An 18015-nucleotide genomic window follows, 5' to 3' on the forward strand; every position below is an offset into this window, starting at 1 on the left:
ATTTCTGAAGTCACAACTCTATTGTTTTACAGTGGTACCACTGGTTATGAACTTAATTCATTCTGGAGGTCTGTTCTTAACCTGAAACTGTTCTTAACTAGAGGTGTGCTTTCGCTAATGGGGCCTCTTGCTGCCACAGCGCCGCCAGTACACTATTTCCGTTCTCATCCTGGGGCAAAGTTCTCAACTCGAGGTAACTCTTCCAGGTTAGCAGAGTTTGTAACCTAAGGCATTTGTAACTTGAGGTACCACTGTATTGTGTTTGCTTCCCTGCTTTAATAGGTATTTTATTGTATTGGGGTATTTTTAAATAGCTATTACCCAGCCAAGTCAAAAATGGAAACAAACTGAAGGCAAGAGCTGCTTCCCATAACAACTGTATTACAATTACTACTTGCATTCTGAAAACTAGATTCTTTATCAAATCCTACAACTTTTCCTGCTGCCTTGGGATGGGGGAAACTCAGGCCTGTGTGTGTGTGTGTGTGTATGTGTGTGTCTGTGTGTCTGTGTGTGCAAACTGTTGACTTTTGCGCTGCTGGAATGTAGCCTGTTGTATAAAGATAAGCAGGCTTTTAAAAACATGCTGCTTGCATGAGAAACAAAACAAGGCACCATCACTCCTGATCAGCCATATTTAATTTAAAGTTGTAAACATGGATCAGAACTGGGTCACTAGAGGGTGCTTTTAACCTGATGGGAAACTCCGCCCTCCCTTGTTCCCGTAACTCTTTTCCCTCAAGCTGACATTCCTCAGGCTCAGAGCTGTGCCTCTAGGATAATATCCTTTCACCTGAAGGGCCAGCTAGTTCTCTTCATTGACCATGCCACTCAGCGGTGCTGTTCTCCTTAAGGCTGAGTGTGGCAGTGACAGCTCAAGTGGACGAGGAGTATGTGTACATGCACATATGCACAAGAGAAATGGGAATGAGCAGCTGACAGGGTTTGGACATGTAGAGGTCCACTAATTTAGGAGCATGACTTGGTTACAAGCTACCTGGAACAAGTAAAGGCTGAACCTCCACCCCTAACCTCACAGCTCCAAAGAGCAGGCAAAACAAAAACCTAACAACTCAATGGGCACTGGGAACCTGGGGGCAGGTTGTCTGAGACTTGGCACTTGTGTTTGCAAGTGTGGATCACACACTGAGCTTCCAGACTTCTACAGAGACACCACCAGAGGCAGCAACGGCCATGTTTCCTTCAACACTGATCTGAAAAAGAGAAGAAAGGGTTGGTGGTGGAGTAAATCTAAGTACAGTGAGCAAAAGTCACAGAAGACAAAACACACACCCCAGAACATAACCCCACATAACAAAGACAGCTATGGATGCTTTCTCCCACAATCTCCCCTGCTCCCTTTTTCAGGTTGGGGCCAGTATAAAAAGTCTGTAACTAGGTTGACGAGGACCCCCACAATCCTTACCCCATTTAGCACACAGCTGTGTGTGTGTGAACAGATGACCTTGGGCGGATCTGTGGGAACATGGATCTGGAAAAGAAATCCAAGAGGTTATGGTCTAGAAGCTTACAATCTAATGAAATGGAAAGTTGCGTTTCGGTACCACACAAACAATGGCTAAGTAGAGAAAATAGTGTATGGGACAGAGCAGATTGATTCGGAGTCACAAGGGTGTTGTACCAAGGCAACTATTTGGTAAGAAAACCTCCAAAAGAATGACCTGTGTGACTGATAAAGACCAGGAGTGCACTGTGAAGCAATCGGTCTGCAATCAGGGGCATGGAAACCTGGTATGAAAACAGCTTTGTGCGGGCTCTGGCCTTCCTTTATCATGGCTATGCCAAGCTATTAGTTCTCCCGCAGCTGGTGGGAGACTCCAAGGGGTTTGGCTGCTTTAGCTAGGAAGACGCACCTTTCATGCTCTGTCTTTCAGCCTGAAAAATGGGCAGGTGTTGCTTTGCCCCCACAGGTGAAGGATGGGATTGGGAAGCCCTATCTCCTTGGCCTGTCTGTGGTTCAGGCCTGTAACTTAAACACCACCACAATTCTTACACGCAGTGTCTTGTCAGTGGAAGTTGTGTAAAGTGCACCCAGTGAATGTTGGATTCCCGTGATCTGAGAGCGGTGACCCACATCGAAATACTGTGGAACAAAACAAAAACAGAGTGATGCTTTGAATGGGAGACAAATGCTAGTATGCTGCTGCTGCTGCTTCTTTTACAACTGGTTAGGCACTAGCAGTTCGAAAGCACGTCAAAGTGCAAGTAGATAAATAGGTACCACTCCTGAGGGAAGGTTAACGGCGTTTCCGTGTGCTGCTCTGGTTCGCCAGAAGCGGCTTAGTCATGCTGGCCACATGCCAGCTCCCTCGGCCAATAAAGCGAGATGAGCGCCACAACCCCAGAGTCAGTCACGACTGGACCTAATGGTCAGGGGTCCCTTTACTTTAGGCACTAGTGATTTCTATACTATCAGCAAAACATGCTTGTTTGGGTTCAGAAGCGACATTGGCAGAAGAAGAACGGCTCCAAATGGTCAAAGCTCATGAGATTTCTAAGGTGAATCCCAGCAGTGTTATAAATATCTCTACAATCTACTGAAAAGCAACACCTTATGCTAGGCTATGCTTAGCAAAGCACAAGTAATTTTGTGGGTGGAGATTAGAGAAGTACCATATTTCTCCGCGATTCAACTTCTCAGCGTACCCGGATGTGCTGGAAACACCCTCCTTTGTTTTCAAAGACATACAGCTGCCCATTGTTGTCTCCTGCCCATAGCTGAGCACCATGGTATGACATGGTGAGGAGGTAAGAGTCCAGCTAGGGAAGGAATGGAACTCATGTCACTGGCATTAATCAAGGTATTGTACTAAAGTAAAGCAGATAGCTCAACTAAGTGAAATAAATTGTTTATGCTAAAGTAGAAAACAAAAAGATGCCCCAAGTTACTTGCCAATATAAAATATGGGGCGAAATTCGTGAACCTAAATAAGGAAAATTAGCAGAACTGAGGCTAGGTTCAAACATAGTGCAAAACTATGCTTTGTGCTAACCATGAGCTTCCACATGAACAAGCAAACCATGGTTTAGAGCTGCTTTTCTGCCTTTAGTTTCCCATCTGGCTCAGCACTAAGCTTCAAAAGTTCACCCTTGAGTATTCGCTTGAGGTAGAGCTACTCCCTTTTTCATGGTATAGCAGCCTCTTCAGGCAAAACAATGACCCCAACAAACCACTCTGTAAATTCAGTCAGAACAGAGCTTCTGTCTGTGGTTTCAAAGCCTGGTTTGCCAGTCCCAAACAAACTGGGAGCAAGCTCATAATGCGAAACCATGGTTCAGCTAAAGCAACTGTGGTTTCATGTAATGTCTGAATGCAGCCTGACTGTAAAGCAAAAACCGCCCTCTGGAACGTCTCCCACATGGCCTTGCTTTATAAACTTAGGAGAGTAAAGGTCAGGCAAGAGCAATGCCAAGTTAAAGAATACTTGGGCGAGGCCAGATCAAGGTCCCACTAAACTCAAGACTCTCAACTTGGAATGTGTAGCTTCCTGAGCCATATAGCCTCTGAGTTTTATTTAGCACAAGAACATACCTAATCTGAACACAAGTAGAAGCCTGGGATTTGGTTTGTAGTCCCAGACCTTCAACTAATACAGAAATAAGTAGCACTCAAACCCACGGGATTAAGGATTCTCCTGACAAACTCTGGAGACAACACCCACAGATCCTGGTTTTCTAAGTTGCTTTCTAAGGAATTCTTGGCCATCCTCAGCACAAAAAAAGGAGAGTCCAAGTCTGTAGCTCACCTGTAGCCTCTGGAGGACGCTGTTGGCCCTCCTGTCAAAACACACCAGTGTTCGGTCCTCACTGCCAGAGAGAATGAAGCGCTCATCAGCGGCAAGTGATAGGACTGCACTGGAATGAAGCTTGCGGCTCTTCACTGGGGCTAGTGCAGCTGTGAGAGAAGACCAAGAGATGCATTAACAGAGCCCAGGCACTTACCCAAGTTCTCACAAAAGAAATGCCTCATTCAGCAAGCACCTCACAGATATTCTCTCTCCCTTGTAGGCCATAGTCTTCCAGCTGAAGTCACTTTCATTGGGCAATAACTAAGTAGCAGAGCTGCTGGGTGCTCTCTAGCCAGCTCTTCCCTACTCCTGACAAATATTGGGGCAGGAGGCAAAGCTAACCATTGCAGTGATTAGATGTAGAACAGCAGCAAGGATTTCCTTTAAGCAGGTCATATTTTTCTAGCCTAAGCAAGTAGCATTAAAAACCACTATTTCATTGCGCAGAGTTTTCTAGAGAAGATGGCTGCCAGAAGCAGCTATGTGCTAGCCACTTATGTGAACTGAATGGAGGTATCTGGCTGGGTTTCCTGGCTGCCTGCCCCAGCCCTTCTCCTTCCCTCAGAGGAGATAGCAAACTTATCTAAACGCCTGCCACCCCATAGGCACTGACTGCTTGCAAGTGGGCATGGCAGTTGCAGCTCAAAGCACCAGTATCCACAGGAAACAACTGACACTAACCTCGAGGGTCATACACTGACACCTTCTTGTCATAGGTTCCCGTGACTAGAATGTCAGGCAGATATGAAAGGCACAGCACAGCTGCTTTTCCTCTAGAACAAGACAAGAAGGGAAGAATCAGGTGAAGGGCCAGAGCACACACTTCAAATAATATATGTAAGTCAGTCAACCTCTGCTTAGACTTAGACCTAGACCAATAGGATTTAGAAGTGGGATTTGCTAGTTCTCGTTTTGCTGCCTTCTATGCCGTCCTGTAGGATGAAACAATCATCCTCTTAATGCTTGCCACACATTAGCTGAGACTTCTGCCTCCCCTGACCTCACAAATCAGAAGAACTAATTCTTTCCTATATGCAACACACAACTTTCCCCCTGTTTGCTCTTTCTGCCCTCTCCTGAATCCCTTCATCTGGCTTTTTAGTGAGCTCTTGGGCTATAATGAATAAACAGCAACAACAACAAAATCAATGAAGGTCTAGAGTACCCAGTGCTGTCACCAACACCTTAAATCCTTTACTACAGGGGCAAGGTGATCCTGAATGATTCCACTTTTTTGCTCATCTTATTTACAGGCAAGTTTTCGTACCCCACACCCTTGCCTCTAATCCTCCTTAGCAACATTCTGTTCTGCCTAAACAACACAAGGCCTTCAGCCAAGCTAAACCTCTCATGCATCAGCATTGCTAAATAATGCCCCCACAGATTCAACACAGAACACTGCAATGAGGCATCATACTCAGCTGAACATGTAGCAAAACTCCAGGTTCTGCCACTCCCAAGTGCTACTCCATTCACAGGGGAGAGCACAGAGGCAACCTTACTTGATTTCTCCACACTGTTGTCCATTAGCAGCTATGTCCCACAGCTTCACTGTGCTGTCCCAGGAGCCAGAGCACACACGGTCATCTCTTGCAGCCAGTGACCAAACCCATCCCTATGCAGTGAAAAGAAAAAGCAAGAGCCATCGCTGCACTTCAGTCCTTTTTTTAGTAACACTGTGATTATCATTCTGGTGACATGTAAAGAACATGTGATCTTGCCCCACTGCAGAGGATAGCCCAAGAAGGTATGGACAGACCCAAATAATTAACTCTCTCCAGAAGATGAAAAAGGAATAGTTCATCTTTCTACTATCTTCCTCAACTGGTGAATGCAGCAAAACAGACCAGCATGGATAGGGGACAATTGTGGGATTTCCCTTTTCAAAAGACAGACATTTCTAATACAACTCTGCTTGGGTGTGTGAAACTGGGTTTCGCTAAGTCAGGAAACAGACAGCAGTTCAGAATGGAGCAACTGGTCCAGCTCTGCATTACAGAATTTTTGAGCGTGGAATACACTGAATAGAAGTGCCTCAACATCTTCACCCTCTCCTATGGGCTTGCTTCTCTCTAATCAGAAGGGACAGGGAAGAAGTGCAGCCTTCAGATATCATCTCCTTCCTGGACAGGATAGGCCAGTTTTCCTCCAGGACAGACAACAACTCTCCAGCCCCCTTCCCTCTCATAACAACTATTTACTGTGTGGCCAGATGCAAAAGGGTGTTGGCCATTTGGAGAGGCAACTTAAAGCTTTTTACACTTCTAACAGGCGACCAGTCTATTGTAGACTAACATGCTGTGTTTTCTGAAGGGATAGGGAAGGTAAAAGAATGCTGGGACAATTAGGAGGGGGTGTTGATATTAAGAAGAGTGTGAACAACGGGAAGCAGTTATACGGTGGGAGAACTGCCACTCGCTGCAAGGCAGTGCCAGGTAAGAAACAGATTGATCTGGGAGAACTGGCCTTGAATCTTTCAGATATGCTATTTCTGCTACTCATTAATCTTCTGTGTATTTAAGTGTTCTAGACGTTAGCAACAGTAGTGCTTCTGGATTAAACATTTACAGGATAGGATAATTATAGAATTAAAGTACTACACCACTACATGACCTAGGGGCCATAGACTCCAGACTCTGGTTACCTTGTGTGTGCCATTGCGCTCTGTCCCCAGTGCCTTCACCAGCACTTTTTCTGGTGCTTTGCCTAGCTCTCTCAGGTCCCACAAATTGACATTTCGGTCCCGAGAACCTGAGACACAGAGCTTCCCACCCTGGATACAATGAAAAACAACTGATTACTGTAAAATCTGAGCCACTGTCCCTCCTTCTTAAGATACTTCAACAAACAATATACAGGGTAGTGATATTCCAGCACATTGCAAAGTCATACAAAAAATGTATCACCAAAGCAACTATTCCACAGTAAGGAGTGTGAACAAGCAAACAAATAAATCACAGAAGAAGTCTTTTCGTTTCAGTCAATCGTGTATTAGTAGAAGCAACATCAACATGTAAATCAACTTAAAAGCGCTGTTCCGGTACAACCAGTGTTTCTTCCTATAAGGGGCTTAATCATCGAGCTGTATAATGTAGTCTAGACAATATACAATCAATAGTTTAGACAAATCTGTCCCTCTGTGCATTTATTCCATAGGAAGAACAGAAAGAGGCTATGTAGCCTTTTATTTGCTGGCCCTCCTTCTTGAGAGGCAGGCACTAAACAAACAAACAAACAAAAACACCACCTCTGCATGAAGGATATGCACAAGGACTTCCACATCAGGGCTTCTCCCTTCACCCCACACATCCACTGAAATTGGCTCAGGGTTGGCGGGGCAGGAGAACCCCCAGAATAGTGCATGGAGGGAGGAGACCAGGATAATTCTTCCTACTCTCCATTCATGGAAGCCTCGGCTGGATCACACACCTTCCCTATGTGGAAGAATACAACTGGACACAACCCACTAACTGTATAATTTTCAAATTGAACACTGTAATCATAAATGTTAACTTTAAAAAAAAGTAGTTAAGGTGCATGCCATTGCTGGTATTCCACTCAGCATAGCGGACCATGAATCCTCCCAGCTAAAATATTCTGGGTTGTAACCAACAAAATTATTGCATGAGCAGTGGAACAACTTCTCTCTCCTTCTCCTCTAGCTCTGGGGGTCTCCCAACCCTCCAAAGCAGATTTAGGGGTGCGCACTGGGGGAGGATGCAAAGTTTTGTTGAGTGAGCTGAAATTGTTCCACTCATGCCATGTCCACTGTCAGTCTTAGAGGTTTAAATCCGGAGTCAGCCCTCTCTTCTAAGGAATGGAACTTCTGCTGATAATTTAGATGAATGAATTTTGTAAGGCTGATTTCTCAGATGAGTAATCACAGAGAGGTTACGACAAAATAATATTCAGAACACACTCCTAACTTCATGACTGCTTGTTCACAGACTCTATCAATCCTTAACATTGTACAAATAAAAGCGGCACAGGAAATGTGACTTTTACCTGGAGCAGCAGCACAGAGTCAACTGATGCAAAGTGTCCCTCAGCAAGGGAAAAGTGCTCTGTGTTCCTGCCATTTTCTGCCCATTGTTGGAGGTGCTCCTCTAGTTCAATGCAGGCAGCTGGCCAGTTAAAGGCATCATCTGCTGAGACGTGAAAAAGGCATAAAGGTAAAGGTAAAGGTACCCCTGCCCGTACGGGCCAGTCTTGACAGACTCTGGGGTTGTGCGCCCATCTCACTTAAGAGGCCAGGGGCCAGCGCTGTCCGGAGACACTTCCGGGTCACGTGGCCAGCGTGACATCGCTGCTCTGGCGAGCCAGAGCCGCAGAGATGCTATTCTTCCTTTGGGCTTTGCAGAACAAACTCAGGCAAGGTAAGCAAATGTATATACAGTGGCACCTCGGGTTACAGACGCTTCAGGTTACAGACACTTCAGGTTACAGACCAGAAATAGTACCTCGGGTTAAGAACTTTGCTTCAGGATAAGAAGAGAAATCACGCTGTGGTGGTGCGGCAGCAGCAGCAGCAGGAGGCCCCATTAGCTAAAGTGGTGCTTCAGGTTAAGAACAGTTTCAGGTTAAGAACGGACCTCTGGAACGAATTAAGTTCTTAACCCAAGATATCACTGTACTGTATCCTATTTACAACATTATCCATTGCTTTTCCATGCAAGTGTCCTCAGAGAGAGAAAACGGTAGTTATATAACCATAAAAGTGGGTTTTCATCAATTCGGAAAACTTTGGAGACTGAAAGGACATTATCTTTAATTGCAGAGCCAGCACTCAGTACTATCAGTTTGGTGTCAACATTACACCCAATTCTGGGCTCAACTGTAACTCTCTAAAAATTAAAGGCAGGTTTTCAATTTGAAACAAAAGAGGCATGGAATCTAAAGAGCAATGGGCAGGAAGACACTTAGCCATAAATGTTTATAGAAAAATGTTTAAAAACCCACAGGAATACAGTGGTACCTCGGGTTAAGAACTTAATTCGTTCTGGAGGTCCGTTCTTAACCTGAAACTGTTCTTAACCGGAGGTACCACTTTAGCTAATGGGGCCTCCCGCTGCTGCCATGCGATTTCTGTTCTCATCCTGAAGTAAAGTTCTTAACCCAAGGTACTATTTCTGGGTTAGTGGAGTCTGTAACCTGAAGCATCTGTAACCGGAAGCGTCTGTAATCCGAGGTACCACTGTACTAACTTCCATCCATTTCAGCCTCCCTATCAGAAGTAACAGTGATTTCAGCTGCCAGTTGCCCTGGAACAGCAGAGTGGAAGGGCAGCATATTCTGGGTTCTGCCATTGGACACAGCCCAGTGAGACCAACAGACCCCACCCACTGTCCAAAGAAGGAGCAGCTGTCGCAAAGTATTGGAAGACACAAGATTTGCCCACTCTGGAAGAATGGCAGATGCAATTGATAGACTACATGGAATTGGCTGAAATGACTGGCAGAATCCGTGACACGGGAGAAGAACAAACAGAAGAAGAATGGAAGAAATTTAAAGATTATCTGCAAAAACATTGTAAACTATATGAATGTTAAAGTGATGCAGGATAGTGAGATAATGTGGCATTAGTGATAAAGCTGAAAGGAATGTGTAAAGATGTTTTTTGAGTAACAAGTAAAGAAACACAGTTAAATTAACCAAAGGATGGGGGATTAGAAGATAAGTGGATAGCAGTAGAAATGGTTAACCTAAAAGAAATTAAGAATTACTAAATTAGTTAAAATAGAGGAAAAATCTGCTGAAATTAAATTGGAAATTTGAATACAGAAAAGGGAGATGTGAGGAAGTCAAGAAAGTAAGCTCTATGAAACTAAGAGTTGAACTTATATATTTTTGTTTGGTTTTCGTGTTTTTTATTGTTTATTGTTTGATATTGTGTTGTTTTGTTTTGTTTGTTACTATAAAATATGTTGAAACTTTAATAAAAATTCTTAAAAAAACAAAAAAACAAAAACAAAGAAGGAGCAGCTGCAAGGAGTTTACTCCCTGACAGAAAAAAACCCCATAAGAACTTTGGCATCTAAGAACACATGAGTTCGCTTTATTCCTCCTCCATGCCCAATCCAATTTCTTTTTGTGCTGTGTCTTTTAGAATGCAGATCTGAGAACAGTGATTATCTTATTATTGACAAAGCTGATCTGGAAAGGTTAGTTCATACTTGAGTTAACAAGATAATAAAACATGGTAGGCAGAAAGGGAACCCACCTTCCACAACTGGATAGCTGCTACCGATCCTCTTCAGCAGACGAATTCTCCAAGTGACTTCATCCTGCAGAATGTCCCTCAGTGTCTTGCAGACCAAAGGAAGGACACCCAGGACAAATCTGGGCTGCAGGTAGGAACAGATCTCCAAGATCAGCTCCAGAGGAAGAGATAACAGCCCTGAAGCTGTATCATCACTAACAGGAGACTTTTTCAGTTCCAGAGGAGGAGACCTGTGATCTGATACTTGGGCCTTATCACTTACTGAGAGAGATGTGGGAGGAAGGCACTGGGATGCCTGACTAGACTGGCTTGAAGATCCAAGAACACGTTCAATGTATTCCTGGGCCTGGGTATCTGGATCCGCTTTGCTCTCTGTGTCAGAATCATTATCAGAGTCTTGGTGTTCAGTAGAAGAATCAGGAGCAGCATCCATAACTGTATCAAGAACAAAAAGTGAGAGCTATGGTAAAATGTAAATCTATAATCATATACTACAGTCGTACCTCAGAAGTCGAACGGAAACTGTTCCGGAAGTCCGTTTGACTTCCAAAATGTTTGAAAACCAAATCACAGCTTCTGATTGGCTGCAGGAAGCTCTTGCAGCCAATCAGAAGCTGCGGAAGCACCATCGGACGTTCGGTTTCCAAAAGAACGTTTGCAAACCAGAATAATCACTTCTGGGTTTGCGGCGTTCGGGAGCCAAAACGTCCGAGTTCCAGGGCATTTGGGATCCAAGGTATGATTGTATTTTACTATCACTATAATTTTTCAGTAAGGGTACAACTATTTTTAATGGACAACAGATGTTTTATGAAGTGTAAGCAAAAAAAAATATTTTTACATGGGGCCTGTGCTTTTATCCACAAAACCAGAGGTGTAACTTCTTAAAAAAATAAACAACTAAATGGACAACTGGAAGAATAAGATCTTATTTTATTAGTACATTTAATCCAATGAGCTCAAGTTGGCTCTCCTGCTCCCCATTTTATCCTCACAACAACCTTGTGAGGAAGGCTATGCTTTGAGACAATGGCTGGTCCAAAGTTCCCAGTGAGCTTCATGGCAGAGTCGGGATTTTAACCTTGGACTCCAAGGTCCTAGTCCAATACACTGACCACTACACCACATCTATGCTTAGTTGTTCTCAAAGGTGTGGCAGGAGACGATGGCAAGTGTGGCAGAAAGATTCAAGGACTATCAAAGAAACATTTTAAAATTTCAGTGTAGTGTAGTATATACGGATATACAATCAGAAACAGTATCTATGCCTCTCTTAAAGAGCATTGGCTATTTTTCTGCAGTTCTCCATGACAAATTGAACAGAACAGGGATTTTCAACTCTGACAAATTTGAAAGATCAGAAAAGAGAAAGGTTTCTTTGTGCTCTGAGATGCGTTTGTTTCAAATTTGACCTAATATAAATGAGATTACCCAGCAAATGCAAGCTCACGCCCCTCTCATTGAGGTATATATTTTGTGAATCGCCCTGAGATCTATGGATGAAGGATGGCATTATAAAATATGCAAGAGGCTCGTTTACAATTATATTTTGGGAATGATTAATGTTCTTACGTAGCTGTATTGTTTTATACAGCAGAACCTGCATGTGGATAAGGAAATTGGGGGCAGACTATCGCCCCTTTTTCGCACTGACAGGTCGGAAAGGAGCCATGTTCTCTTTCCTAAGTAATAAGAGATGATAACCAAGTGAAGGAGGAATTATTATTTCCGCTTCCCAATCCAAGAATCATCCTGCAGAAGTCCGGGAGGCAAAGCAGGAGGACGTTGCAGGCAGGTACAAAGAGAAATGCCAAATCCAACTCGCAGGTAATCCCATAAGCAGCGCAGGAGTCACACCCGCCCCGGAAGCCATGGAAAAGGCTGGGCAGTGCCTAGGCGAAGACGGCGGAGACCGACGCCCGCCCGCCCTCCTTCCACCCCGCGGTGCTTTCCTGCCTCCTTTCTGCCCCATGGCCCCTCTCACCCGTGGGCCGAGCTACCTCGACCTTTCTCCCGAAGCGGAGCGGCGAGTATCATGGAGTCAAGGCAGCCTCTCCAGGATCCTGACAGGGCTGAGCCGCCGCCTTCTCGCGTCTCGTCTCCAAGGAGAAAACACTTCCGGCGCGGCGTAGTGACGTCAGAAGCCCGGCTCTCTGCCGAGTCCGACCGTTTCAGGCCAGGCGGCTCCGCGCTGCCTTCGGGACCACTGCGGCGTATTGCGTGTCGGGGGCCGGGGAGCAACCCAGGGCTGCTAAAGAGGCGTTTTCGCGCAGCGCCTGCTGCCTCCGGTCAACGGGATCAGGTCGAGGCCGCTTAGGCGTGTCAAAGGAAGACCTGGCTTCCCTCTTAGTAGGCACGTAAGAGCACAGGATCGCCATTTCAGTATTGACCGAGTGGTTATAGTACTATCTTGTAAGCTTAGTTTATTCCTTTGCCGTAATTGGCTGCGATTTGCTAATGGTTAGTAAGACAAACATGGACAGCTCAAAAGACAAGATTAAGAACATGTCTTCAGACTAGGTTTTAAACAATATAAGGCAACTGCAGCCATTTATAGTTTTGGAATAGTTGTTTTCATCATAGAACTGTAGAGTTGGAAGAGTCCACGAGGGTAAGAGTCCAACCCTCTGCAATGCAGGAATCTCTTGCCCAACGTGCGGCAATGTCTTTTAAAACTACAAACTGACATGCGTTTGAGTGACATGTTCTAATCAGTAAATATTAGTATGAGCCAATAGGGACGTTCGCAATCAATGAGTGTACAGTCCATGTGCACACTAGTTGAGCTGGACAAAGGAAAAAATGTGCACTCTTCCACACATAACACTTCTGTATGTACAGACAGCTTGCACCAGTGTTCAGTGCAATGTGTGAACATGCCCAATATGCTGGTGTCAGATTTTTTTACCTAAGAAAATGGGAATTGGATAATGTACACACATAACCTTCACACTGGTAAATAAAAATGTAACGGAGCTTACGTCAACAGAACTTCCCCAAAGCCCTTAAGCATCATTTTCTGAACATGTTAGTCACCAGTGAGGAAGAACTTGTTCAGAAAAGTGAATTACTACTGTTAGCCATACTAATAACTCAATAGTAGTATATTAATTAACAACACAAGCTTTTTAATGATAGGTAAAGGGACCCCTGACAGTTAAGTCGAGTTGCGAACGACTCTGGGGTTGTGGCGCTCATCTCGCTCTACAGACTGAGGGAGCCAGCATTTGTCTGCTCCGCAGTTTTTCCCGGTCATGTGGCCAGCATGACTAAGCTGCTTCTGGCGCACCCACGTCCCTTTTTAATGACAGTTACGGTATATTTAGAATGGGAACAGGTCTTCTACCATTCTCTCCTACTGAAGCCCACTAGGCTTGCCAGGAATAGTTAATGCCTTATGCTGTTTCAAAAGGACTGCAAGTCAGTCTCACCCCTAGAATTCAATGTAGATATGGATTTCTCAGGAAACTGCCTTTTTCTGAAAAGTTTGTTAAGAATCTGCATTGATTGCCTGTTGACCTGGACTCAATTCAAGGTGCTGGTCAATAAAGCCAAAGGGATTTAAGCAGCTTCAGCCTTTATTGGCAAAGACATACAACTAAGGATTAGAGGAAGCACACCAAGGTAAATCACGAATTAATGATGTCACTTTGGGATATTTATATGTGGGGGAAATGCAATTACATCATCCCACATAACACTGCTGCACTTCTGAGCTAATCATTCTACCAATATAAAAGTTGGCATTGTGACAATTTGAAAATTCTATTAAATCCAACTAGAAGAGGGTTTGCAGCTTCCCACGTAATGTCAGAAGTACTACCCTCATAATAGAGCAGGCCAATAGAAGAGTTAGTAAAGAATAAAATTAAGTTTCAACTTATACGGGTTATATCATGGACCTAGTGCATAAAGCCAAATTTGTGTATTGTATAGTCAAAACACACTTTCCTAAGGTGAGTGCAGTGGCAGGTGAGATTGCAAAGATTCCCCCTGCCCCTCAGACACCCACCCCCTTTTAATTTTTTTCTGGGTAAGCACGTAAAGCTGAATTCACAAAAGTTAAATGTGTTTAAATTGTGAGTTGATTGGGTTTTTTTGAATTCTACAGTAAGAAAGGCTCTTCAGCCTGGTTGAATTTTCTGGCCACTCAGACCTGTGCCAGAAATATACAAAACATTCAGTTATGGGGTGAAAAACTGGGCAGAAACATGGAAACTGGAGTCACAAGAATTTTTTAGTTGACAAAAAAATTATACATAAAATGAGAAAAATCTCATTTGAGCAAGGTGCAAGCAGCTGCTTCAACACTAGGTACACTGCAGTTCCACCATTGGAAACATTACGGCACATTTACAAATATACAAATCCAGGATTAACGAACAGGAGGCAATACTAGAAGCACTTGTACAAAAGACAAATTTCATTTCAAGAGGCAGTCAGGTCAAGTAGCTTAAACTTCACTGGATGAATGAAGAGTTCACAAGCCTTCAGTTGAGAAGCACAAGCCAGGACTCTGCCTGCCATCTGTGCACATTTCTTGCCCTTTTAAAAAACCAATTGCTTCCCAAATAGAACCCTCTGGCTTTCCCCGTTGCAGGATAGGGAAAGTTGAAACTGAGGCACGAGAGGGAACGCTTGTAATAAAATCATTAAAATGCAAAGAACTAGCTGATTGCTTCCAGAGACCTGCTCGAGTTCCACACTATTAAAAAGACGAATTGAGGAATGCATTTGCAAGTTTACTATCATTTTTTTTTGAACTAGCTATCCTAGAAGAGTGCAGGGGTGTCCCTAGCAACTGGATTCAAGGATTAGGAGAGCAGCTTTCACTTAGGTATGTGCTGCCTCCAAGTTAAAAAAAAAGCCTGCACAATAATGCCCCAGCAAGTTCTATGACAAATCTCCAAGAACTGCAAGCACTACAACATGTGAAACAGAGGCCAGGGATAGAAAGAAAAAGGAGATGGGAGGGGATATCAGTGAAGTTTAAGTTACTGAGCAATCTCACAAATACACTTTCAGAAATTCACCCCACTATACTCAGTGTCACTGTCAATTGCTGTCAAAGAAAGCATCTCCTTATCCCAGAACACGGGTGTCCATCCTCTGTCACATGTATCTTCTTCAGTCATCCCACCACTGTATCTACCATCACCAAAGCAATACAGGATATGAGGCACAGTTCAACCCAGTTGTCTGTATACCAATCCTGATGCTGCTCAAGTTCCGTTGGGATCTGCTCTGAAGAAAGCTGGGGCAGGGGCTCAGTTCACTTGTCTCTTCTTCCTCAGCACGCTGCCTGCTGGCAATCATTTCCTTGGGCGAACTCTATTCATGTTGACTCTGCAGAACATTCCTGGTGACTATTTTTTCATCCCCAGCACTTCCCACTTTTCCAGAAGTTGCTCTCATCAGGTGAAGCAGTATCCCCTTTTCCCCATAACCTAGCTGCCTTTGGGAAAACAGGCTTGCTTCCACTTCACATCCTCTTCACTTACAATTAAAAAGCTATGGCTTCACTAACTCAAATTCATTCAGCAAACCCCAGATTCTATTTCCAGGGACCGAACAGATTTGGGTCTAATGAGAATTATTTAAGACAGCAACTCCACTAAGCATGCAGCAAAAGCTACGAGCTTCCACTGGCCATGCATGGAGGGCTCTATTTTATTAATTCCTCTATGCTTTGCTATGTTTACTGCTCCTTTTGTAAACCAAAGTGGTGGATGCGGCATAGAACTCCCTTAAGACAGAAAGTTTAAGTCACCATTATGTATGTACAAATGCCATTCTGACCCCCAATAGCGCAGGATACAACATAACGTGTGCCATATAAAAATGACCGAGTGCACACTGGTCTCCGCCAGCCTTTGGCCTATGGACAGATGGAATTCAGTTTCCTTCCTTGCTCTCTCCTGCCTCCTGCAGCTGAAGTAATGCAATAGCAGTGTCACAAAGTAACAGCTGAACAACAGGGTAACAGATTCATTGCACTGCGGCATCTTCTTAAAAAATAAAGACATGCTTCTCCAACAGTATTTCTTATGATAGGGACTGCTCCCTAGATGGCTGGCAGGTCCCCACAAAGTCAGAGGCTGCCTTTGCTCCAAGCATCACATCCAGCACACAGTGCCATGGCAACTATGGCAAAAAGGGTTTGTGGGTTTCCTTAAGATTCCTAGATGAAAATGCTTACACTTAGTCATTATGGGCTACTCACAGGTTCACTAGTCTACTTCTTGGTCACCATGCAGTCTTGAAAAGGTGAATAGCTGATCTCTTGAACACCGGTGACTGGAAATATACAGCAGTATAACCCCCTTGGATTGAGTTTTAACTCTTCCCTCTTCATCAGCTGGTTTTAAACCATTGTATCTTTTAATCCCATTTTAACATCTTAAACCCGATCCTTTATTTATTAATATTATTATTTATTAGCTAGTCCTTTATGATGGCCCCTAGTTAGATCCCCTTCTCAAGAGTGTTGCAGTTTAAGATTGCTCCCCTTTCTCAGCCCAGGTCCGAGTCCCACCCCACCCCATTCCACCAACGATGGCCTCTGAGTAGAGACCTTTTCCTTCCGCTAGTGAGATACCCTGGTTTTTGTTTAAATTGGTCACGGAGGCCCACCCTCCCCCCCAACTTTGTAAATTTCAGGAGATGGGGAGTGAAGTCATTTTATGTCCCACAATGCTCTTCCCGTCCTCCCTAACCCCCCATTAACAGGGATTTGTAACACTGGGTTGTGGACGAGTTCCCAGTATTCCTCCCAGCGCACACAGGAACCTGAGAAAAAAAGACAGTCAGTATTAAATAAAAGTAACCAGCAGAGCACATTAGAGCCTGACTCCCCCTTTCACAGCATGTTGCTCATGCTATCTACTAGTATGTCTGCAGGATACACAGCCACAACTAACTTGGGCAGACTGATTGCCGTACTGGCAAATTGGGGTCAAAGCCGGAGTAGGGTGGACTTTGAACTCTTCCGCTACATTAATTCATAAGCAAATATTAATACGGAAGGCCGGAACCTCAAATATCAGGATAAGAGGAATTATGGCTGGGGAATGTGGGCTTTCCTGCACTGCCATCTCCCGACACATCCCACAAGGGTAGTAGATTGCTTCCTATATGAGATATTTGATCTCCACATTCACATTCTCAAGAGCCTCTGCTCAGTATCACTGAAGCACAGATTCTGCATCACTGAGAGGACAACTGAGTACAAAACTGGCCTACATCTTTCCATCTCAATTAGCTCCAACATTTCATTCATTCTTCCTACTTTGGTCACTCCATTCCCTTCTTAGGGCTTTTCTCCCTCTCCCATCTCACCGAATATGGAACTTACCGAGTACGGTTTCACTGTTTGCCTAGACCCCATAGAACGCAGCTAACCTCTCCTTCAGCAGTGGAGGAAACTGCTCTGAAAACTGCTGCCAGTTCTCCTCCCCAACTTGATCTTTGAAGCCATGAAGAATCTGAGAAAGAAGAAGAGATCATCACAAGTGGAAAATAGCTATCACACTCTGTCCCCCAACTGTAGCCTCCCATGGGCTCAGAGAGAACTAGGAGACCTGGCATTTACACTCTGTGTCAAGAGTGGGAAACTTGTTAACCTTGCTTAAAACCTTAACTGAAACATACACAAGTGGCCCCAAGTTTGTTTTGCAGAACTCAACTGGATTTAGCAGTTGCATATCAAGTGTATACACACAGGAACTCCAATCTGTAGTTATGAGACATGAGAGGAAGACTAGAACCCAGAAGTGGAAATATCAGGAAAATAATTTTTGGCTAAATGGTAGAAGGAACTTCCTGCGGGAAGAGCTGTTTGGCAGTGGAAACAAACTGCCTTAGGAAAGTGCAGGGAAGAGGGTTCTCCTTTGTTCGAGGTATTTAAGAACTCTGGATGACCATCTCTCCAGAATGCTGTAGTTGCATCCTCCACAGGACTGGAACAGAGGATCTTTTCAGTCTGTG

General features: G+C 44.2%; 2 protein-coding genes across 6 annotated transcripts in view; both read right to left on the reverse strand.

Annotated features, from left to right (window-relative positions):
• Positions 1-621: 621 nt before the first annotated feature.
• Positions 622-12157, reverse strand: FBXW9 (F-box and WD repeat domain containing 9). Of its 5 annotated transcripts, none has more exons than XM_083718105.1 (11): positions 12014-12157; positions 10030-10464; positions 7815-7954; positions 6454-6582; positions 5312-5424; positions 4491-4582; positions 3768-3916; positions 2668-2781; positions 2015-2104; positions 1427-1492; positions 622-1214 (listed from the first exon to the last, which is right to left on the reverse strand). In XM_083718105.1, the coding sequence occupies exons 2-11, from the start codon at positions 10460-10462 to the stop codon at positions 1140-1142; spliced, it is 1401 nt and encodes a 466-aa protein (XP_083574231.1). In that variant the 5' UTR covers positions 10463-10464; positions 12014-12157; the 3' UTR covers positions 622-1139. The 5 variants fall into 5 exon arrangements, 2 of the variants coding, with proteins under 2 accessions (XP_083574231.1, XP_083574230.1); XM_083718104.1 differs by having other exon boundaries at positions 7815-7957; positions 12014-12150; XR_014559300.1 differs by lacking the exon at positions 2015-2104 and having other exon boundaries at positions 1167-1214; positions 2635-2781; positions 7815-7957; positions 12014-12151.
• A 2091-nt stretch (positions 12158-14248) lies between these two features.
• Positions 14249-18015, reverse strand: part of TNPO2 (transportin 2) — a 31818-nt gene continuing 28051 nt past the window's right edge. The window contains exons 24-25 of the mRNA XM_083717933.1: positions 17384-17513; positions 14249-16818 (exon numbers count right to left, since the gene is read on the reverse strand). Of these exons, the coding sequence (XP_083574059.1) occupies positions 17406-17513 (108 nt within the window). The 3' untranslated portion in view covers positions 14249-16818; positions 17384-17405. The remainder of the gene's footprint in view (positions 16819-17383; positions 17514-18015) is intronic.

Source organism: Podarcis gaigeae, assembly GCF_964106915.1.
Source record: "Podarcis gaigeae genome assembly, chromosome: 2".
Classification (NCBI taxonomy): Eukaryota; Metazoa; Chordata; class Lepidosauria; order Squamata; family Lacertidae; genus Podarcis; species Podarcis gaigeae.